Source organism: Bombus impatiens, unplaced genomic scaffold (assembly GCF_000188095.3).
Source record: "Bombus impatiens unplaced genomic scaffold, BIMP_2.2 scf_4012, whole genome shotgun sequence".
NCBI lineage: Eukaryota > Metazoa > Arthropoda > Insecta > Hymenoptera > Apidae > Bombus > Bombus impatiens.
Window position 1 is genome coordinate 256241 of NT_180431.1, and position 8709 is coordinate 264949.

General features: G+C 41.0%; 1 protein-coding gene across 1 annotated transcript; it reads right to left on the reverse strand.

The window, feature by feature from the left end:
* Positions 1-1135: 1135 nt before the first annotated feature.
* On the reverse strand, positions 1136-4408 carry LOC100741123 (cytochrome b561 domain-containing protein 2-like). Its single transcript, XM_003494807.4, has 3 exons — positions 4165-4408; positions 2481-2745; positions 1136-1844 (listed from the first exon to the last, which is right to left on the reverse strand). The coding sequence occupies exons 2-3, from the start codon at positions 2730-2732 to the stop codon at positions 1344-1346; spliced, it is 753 nt and encodes a 250-aa protein (XP_003494855.1). The 5' UTR covers positions 2733-2745; positions 4165-4408; the 3' UTR covers positions 1136-1343.
* Between the last annotated feature and the right edge of the window lie 4301 nt (positions 4409-8709).

Genomic DNA, 8709 nt, shown 5'->3' on the forward strand with positions numbered 1-8709 from the left:
CCGATGAAATAGAAAGATAAAACTAGTCAATGATGACAATAGGGAAGAGTCGCAAATCTCCTAATTAATGCGTTCACGTTTGGCTCGGGCAAACGTCGTTCGCGTATTTGCTCAAACACGAATATGCATCTGCATGTTTGCAGCGTATATACGGGAAACATGCATCCCCGAGGAAGCGTCGTCTGCGTCTTCCAATATGGCAATCAGGTGCCACGCGCGAATAAATATTCGTTACAGACGAGAATTTCGTTAGACGTTTCTCGCGATCGGTAACGGCGAGCCAACTAAATATACAGACACGTGCATATATCGCGTCGACGGAACCAACGTTTTTTTAAATGATTTCTGAAACGGCAGTTTTATCGAGTTTATCGTGTGCCAACATACGCGTTAATTACGACTCTGGGATTATACGTTCGAAGAGAATATTACGCATAAATACAATATTACATTTAAATGACATTTATACGTGTCAATTGAATTTTTTTAATCGTGTAGCAGTATTTGGAAACTATATATTTACGTTCAACAAGAAGCGAAACAAAAAAAAAAAAAAAATGTAAAACACAAGTTCAGACTCGCTATTGAATAAGTTTGGCTTCATTTATCAAATATAAATAACGAAGATTATTTTCTTGAAATAATTAAAACAAAGACGAACGAGGACTATAGTATTTCACTACGATATTCCAGGATTTATCGAATTGCCTTTATCGTCGATTGACAGATAACAGTCAGCAGCATATGGTTCAATGAATAATCCACTTTGCGTCAATGCAAGAAGAACGATTTTGATATGATTCAATGGAAGAATTATCATGCAACGCCAATCGTCTTGTTCGTGAAATAGAAATGCGTTTGAGCTGTAACTGCTTTTGAATCGCCGTATAAACGGCGATTGAACCGCACCGTGATGATGCATACGTTGGAAATATCGCAGCGTAATGACTTTATATAATTGAACTTTGATTACACGATGGGATCGCGTCATTCGTTAACGCAATACCTATTTTCCAACGAACGTTGTGTAATTTCCCTATATCGCTTAAGAATCGAATTATGTTTACTCGTCGATCACGTTCGCCTAACTAAAGGAAAATAAAAAAATACATTCTTTTTTTCGCATTTTTTCTTCCGATTCAAAACCTTCTACCATTTGGATCGGTGTTTTTTCAAATACTTATAAGTTTTTTAAAAAAACATGATAAAGATAATAAGACAATAAAATCTCTCAACGTTTACTTTAAATCTTAGAAATGAAGCAACACCAATCTACAATAGACGTGTCGATAATCTAATCAATCAATTTATCAATATCGACACCTCGAATTCTATTGATTTCTTTATCCAAATAGTTTTACGAACTGTTGGAAAAGAGTCGGAAGGGCTTTCCTTGCCGAAAGCACAACGATCATAACACTAACGATTATACAGATCAACCTTGCGTCCACTTTTGACGAAATATTCATCGTTCTGAATTTCCAATAGCCCAAACATTGTGATGCCATACCGATCGCGAAACACGATAAACCTAAGAAGTTGTGGCCAAACTTAATCGTTATCGGTCTTATTACTTTTCGGAGTTTCGTGGCGACAAAAACAGGATAGCCGGTCACAGTTAAAAAGATCATTATGATTAGAGATGTGATGCCTAGGATCGCGTGATTGGACTTGAAGTGTACTTTTTTCACTCGGTACATTAGCACGACACCGGCAATAATGCAGATCAGGCCAAGTAGCTGCAGAATCCAGTGCAGGTGTTTCTTTGTACGGTGCGTAAAATATCTCGTCAAGATGTTGTCACCAGCGAACACGACAATAGCCTCCGACATCAGCAGGACGTACTGAAAAGGGTAAGATCGAGTCGTCAGCGATCACGGAAGCTGCAATCGTTGGACAAAGTCGTTAGAACTTCTTTAGCCACTTTGGTTAGCCACGGTATCTCTCCCCTCGGGGAACAGAACTAGTTTGGAATAGGCGAACTCGGTCCCGTAGCTGAATTTGGATTTCGTTGTTATCGTGCGAGAAGCGAGATGTGTGTAAGTGGGAAATAAATGGCGTAATCTGAATCGAGTGTAATCGTCACGGAGAACATTCTTGGGCAAGGTTGCCCACGAAACTTCTGTTCTGTGGTTCTTTCTATTTTTTGCCCTCTGTTTATGCGTTTCTTTTGCCTCGTGGCCAACCAAAACAGCTTTTCCTTCTTTTGAACGATTAAACCGCGAAAGTCCAAAGTTCTTTCCTTCGTTCAATTTCATGGTTTACGTAGACCTGGTCTACGGTTGTTTTGAAATTTCTGTTCGCTCGTTCCACGCTCCTTTGCGGGAAAAAGACGTCGAAAGACGAAGGGAATGAATGTAATCCGAAAGAGGGGTAATCTCGGATTAACTGGAGGATGTTTTGGATCGACGAACAGAGGAGGGTGAAGATAAAAAAGAAAATAGTTCGAAAAATATTTGAATATTCGTCGAGATACATACCCCGACAGTGCAGAGGGTCGTATGATTGAAGACACTGTGAGCCACCGAGTAATACAGGGTGAACGCTGTCAGACAAACGATGAGTATATGGTTAACGAGGTCAACTATGGTAACGCACGTGCTCCATGCGCTTCGTTTCGTGTCAGAGGTTTCGAAATTCGAGGAACTATTCGGAAATTCCGAGGACGACGAGACATCGACTTTTGTTTGGCCCAACTGGAACGACGTTGCGTTTATTCCTTCTTCTTCCATGCTTTCAAAATATCTGCAAGTTTACAACAATTACGAAGTTCTCTCTCTCTATATATATGAGGAAGAATTTTATAGTACAGCACTCCACGTAATGACTTGTTTGAATCGAATACATTCCATTCTACAACTAAGTAACTGTTCATTTGATTAAATTAATATCAGGTTATTATACCGTTTTAATCATCTGTCTTAATAACTCTGTTTAATATTCCAAGTGTCTTACTATTTGAATTGCAATTTTTCTTTCCTTTCTGATATTTCCTATCGTACTAAATCGATGTCGTATTGTGTCAGATAGGGGAGGAATCTCTTCGGCTAATTTCTTGACGGTGCACATAATCAGAGAAATCCCTTTGCCATATCCCTTGCCGGTACGAAGTTCTTTACCACATGGTTCGAAAATATTTAGTAAATGGTGAAGGAGTTGGCCGAGCAACAATAGTAATTACTAGGTTAAGTAATTGCTATATAAGGGGAATTACAAAGGGGACTGGCTTGTATTTGTGTTTGAAGTGATTACATCTGGGAGCACGATGGTACTGACCCCTTTAAAATCGGGCCACTGATCGAAAGAAACGGAAATGAGTTCGTTGATCCCGACGTTCCGTAGGAAACGAAAATGTAAAAGGCCATATGACGTGGAGAATAGAAATTCAGCATATAATTGATTTAGCGATGCAATCGGATCGATGGGATGGCTTTATTGCGATCGGACTCGAATATATATTTGCCGTGAGCAGCTGGGATGTTCAGGGAGAGGAGAATAGACATAGACGATCGTTCTGTTCTCACGGAAACAAAGACAGAAAAGAAAAGTTCGCTTCGTTCCAACGTGATTTTCTTTTTTCATCCAAGCCGCCATAATCTCTTCGAAGCGAAGTGAATAAAACAAACAAGTTTCTTTTTCCACCGAAAGACAAGAGTATACGGTTCCCGACTATACAATATCAACGGCCGCGTTGCGTTTTTATTTTCCACTTATTTTATCCACAATGTAGTTCGTTAGGGCGAGTTCCGTTCGTCTCGACTTTTCGTTCGTCTAGAAAACGCTGGCTGTCCGCGACGACTCGGCATCTTTTTTCTTACACGAGCGAACCTTACGTACTGCGAACCTTGGAAAATTGTTTTGTTTGTTGGTTTATTAGACTGAGAATCGCGTCTTGCCGGATAATCAAGAGTCCTGGATGACGAACAACCGGAGATTTACCGAATACGATCGTTTAATCGAATCGTGCGAAATTCTCTCTCGAGTTGGCGGCCGAGGGCGACGATTACTCCGTCTCGTGTCCATAGTAGAGACAGGGGAAACACGAGACCAGAGGATGCGGGGGTGGTTGGAAAAAAATTTCAACGTAGCAGTCGGTACAGGGAAGCCGGATCCAGTAGCGAAAAAACGAGATTTTGTAGAATTTTAAACGACTCGTTAACTCACCAAACAAGCCCGTTCTCCTTCGCCCGAAATTACGTGAATTCTTCTTAAATTATAGCCGCACTGATTGCCGCGCACACCCTTCGCACACTTTCCACCGCTCAGATACGCGTTTCTATTTCGCGGAGCGTAAACATCGATGACGATCCAAGTGCGACCGCTTTCATACTAATTGCGAACATCCTTTAATCGAGCGGAATATTCTGTTGCTGTGATATTGAACATTTCTTTCTTTCGTTCGTTCTTTCGTTTCTCTTTCTCACTCACTCGCAATGATGTGTATCGTAATGATGATCACGTGGCCGCGGTTCTCAATAATTGAAAGCATCGTACTACTACGTGACGCTGATAATCGGATGTCACTCGTACGTGGCAGTTGGCTGCTGAAGTTTTACTTTTTATCTCCTTCTTTCTCCTTCTCTTCGTGGCCAACGATCTCCGGCTTTGCTCCCTTCACATTGTCCTCGAAAAGTTTATTCTCACGCGTCAGGTGCGACCGAAAGGCGCGCATCGGAATTTTCCAATGCAAATCGGGCGCAATTTCGTCGAATCAGATTATCGAATTTAGATTCGATTGAAACGGGAAATAGAATTACGCGAAAAGTTCCGATCGATCGGCCGGCCAGCCTTTAATTGAGATTAATCCGGGTTCTTCCGCGCGCAATTTTCGAAGTGGTCAGCCCACTGTAGTTGCCATAGTCAAAAATACAGTTCCGTATATATACGTTGTAACAATTTTATTTCCAACCAATCAATCGATCGGTAGTTATATTCGCTCGCGGTCCGCGCGGTACATGTGCAGTTCGCTCGACGACTTGGGGAAAACCTGGTGATAATTTACTTTGATAATAATTACACTGATTACGCGGAGATGAATTATTTGAACAGTGGTCCGGTAAAAATGAAAACAATGACTCAACGGTGGAAAACGTGTAACGAGCGAATTAATTCACATGGATCGCGTGCTAGCGTGTTATTTGCCTCTATTCACGAACCGTCCGTGTTATCTCAAAAACATCTGTCTATTGTTTGAAAATGTACGGAGCTTCGATTCATGCTGGGTGCTTTCGTTTCGAGGAGACATTTCCTGCGTAATATCGCTGCCATGATTCGCGAATTCCTGAAAACGATAGAGTGAGAAATGAGGGGAATTGGATTCTTCCTACCTTTTTCCACTGATTCTCCGTCAGAACAAATAAAAGCTAGGCAAAAATATACTTGCGTTATCTGGCTACTACATATTACACGCTTGTCACGGTAATGAGCAATTTTGGAAAAGCAGACGGGTTGCTCAACGCAAATGTCTGTATTTAAATATAAATTATATTCTATTACTATATCCAAGCGTCACGATTTTATCTGTTACGTTAATCAAGAGACCATTAAATATAGATACTTTTTTAAAATTGTGATATTTCAAGAGCGTTTGATCCAATGCAAACAACCTCTGATATTTCCACTAATAATGCTGTTTTCCCGATAATAAAATCTCCTGTTTATATCTGTCTTCTTTTTATCTTAATTCGTATAACGAACATTTCGTATTGTAGTAACCTAATTAGAGGTCAGATTACGTAATAATTGGTTGACCTCTATCCTCTTCCTCTCTTACATCTTTATGCAAGAACGTAAAGGAAGCGTAGTTAATCCGATAGCGTGTACGCATTGATTGCTTTGTTGACATCGCTCCAGAACATGTAATTGCACATGACTCCTCTCACGTAGAGATAATGCTTTCGATTCTTGGGTGTGATCAAATACGTAGCTCAACTTTATCGTTAATAGATCCGATGTCGATAAAACGTTATCGATCTACGTCCCTTTTTCGACGTCGCTTTGTTCAGCTCGGAAGATCATGAAATCAGAGATGTTTCTTCTTTCTCTTCGTTGTTTTTTCTGTCTTCTTTTTATCCTTTTTAATTATCCCTTTGCGCGGTGCCTTCTTCGAAACGGAGAAGCAAAGGCAAACGGGGGAAACGAAAAGGAGAAAAGAAGGTATCAAAAAAGTGTGGAAGACACAGAAAGAGAAAGGATTGCAGGTGGAATTAATTAGCAAAGTCGTTGTGATAGAAGTTTATCAATTTTAATTACCCCTGGCTTAACGAACTCTTAATTAGAAACGGAGGCACATAATTAACATCAACGTGGAGTAATTTATTTTTATCGCCAGATAACAGCGGCGAGCATGAGAAGTGCTATGATACGAGATTTACGAACACATCCAACAACAAGTCGAGCTTTCTAAATAGTACGACGATAGCGAAGCACGTTGACTTCGAAGAAGCTTCTCTCCTCCTACGTCGTTACTCTCTCTCTCTCTCTCTCTCTCTCTCTCTCTCTCTCTCTCTCTCTCTATCTCTATCTCTATCTCTCTCTCTTCCTTGCTAATATCTCGCAGCTGCATTAGCATTTTGAGTGGGCAACCGACATAAATTTATTCTTAGGTTTCCATTAAGTCTGGCGGACAGTTATCCCAAACAGTTTCCTCGGCCCTTCCGCTTTTACGTTTATATCGCGTCCATTTCGTTCCGAAATGAAGGCATTCCGACGGTACCTGTGAATACTTCGTAACAGTTTCCACTTTGATATACGATCGACTTAAACCATGACTGTGAATTTCGCGAATATTTCACGGCTAAAAAAATGGGACGAGAAGCATCGGATCCTATTTACGAAACAGCGTATAAATAATTTCGTCTTTACCGTCTACTGTTTTTCGCGGTTCGCATCGATTGCCCGAAGAATTTCCTTGACCCGTCCCGATTTCTTTAAATACTCGAAGAAAAAAGTTCTCATGGTTCAAACAAAATACGACCAAAATACGGTTTCATTCTTATCAGAGCAAGATAATTTTTCTCCGGTCACCGATGATAGATGTTTTCTTCAAATATTTTTACCGATACCTACGGCTGATTAGAGGCTTTCGGATTACCTGATGGTTAACGAGTCACGTTAAAAATAGAAATGTCGAAAAGGTAGGATATTACTACGTTACCGATCGTTACTAACGCTAGGGGTTGGTATACTCACAAAGGGCGCGTTGCCTGTATTATCGGCCGAATCCCACCCTTATTTCCCTGGATAGAGCGTGGCAACATATCCTGTTGTGCTTCCAGATGTCAGCATCTTCTCGATCAGGAAACGCAGTAGAAAAGGCCCGAAAGAAGTTGGCCCTTTGAACGAGCAGAAAGAATTCTTCGACATATTCTCTCTCATTAATCAGTTAGCATCGATTCTTTATGTTTTTGCACTATATTTTCCCAACATTTTTATGTTTACAGATGCAGTGACAATTATGTCACAAAGGTATTTATAAAAGGCATTATAAAAGGTTGCGAGTCATTATGTTAGCTCGTCGTAACGCCATGGATTTCTTTGACAACGTTTCGTTGAAATGTTTGACAAAGGAGAGCCAAACACAGGTAACCTCGAATGTAATCGCCTTAGCCGATATTACCGGATGTCGTGCCAGGTTCTATAGTACATATTTGCCACACGTAATGATAATCCCATAATGCAAGGATCTGTTGGAAACGGATCAAATACCACAAATGTCGAATATCTTCCGCTTGACATGGTCCAAAATCACATTCCTCATTTGCTTCGTCGTCGATCTTACATATATTGCATGTCTTTGGCGTAAGGACGAGTGTGTATCGAAGCGAACAAAAATTTATACGTGTCCCTGAGATTCGACGAGGATCGATAATGGTTTTGTACCTCTGCTTAGTGGAGCGGATCGAACAAGACGTTCAAGAATTCTCCTGCGCTCTTCGATAAAACCAGGGCGCTCTATTGACCAAAATTTAATGAGGTTCGAAAATTTCTCGTGACATTCGCTCGGTGTATAAAAATAAATTTTATAAACGACGATACGTGATTAGAGTACACTCTTTTCAGACATCTCCAGCGACGAATTAACCACGCCAAGTGCAACCTACAGAGAAGTACGAGAACTGAAGACCCAGTCATCAAACGACCACAAAAGGGACACAGGAGACAGGTGACACTCGAGGCAAAAATTAATCGCAAGTCTGCGCGCGTGTCACAATAAACAAATGGTAATACAATGAAACCGTTTTGCAAGAGAGAAAATCGTCAAAGATATTTACATATTTACAAAGAAATAGAAGGAGTAGCGGTAAGGGTAAACAAACCGGATAGTAAAGTAGAATAAGATAGAGAGAGACAGAGTGAGAGAGAGAGAGAGAGAGAGAGAGAGAGAGAGAGAGAGCGTACCGAGTGGAAGAGGGATCAGTTTCAATTTGCATGATGGCCGTGTGGCTTCGTCAGGATAACTGTAATCTCTCTCGACGTCACGAGAGAAGAGCAAATTTTATCGCAGCCATCCAGAATCGCAGTCAGACGGAAAGACAACCAGGGACCGGAGGTCCTGGAAGGCTTTTGCCAAAGGGGCAAAAGCTCAACCTTTCATATCCATGTTTGCACTGGGCGAAAGCAGCAGCCAGGAGGTACGGAAGCCAGAGTCCGCAAGGACGGAAGTAAGTATACATTCGGCCTTTACCGCTCTGTATCAACCTACAGACC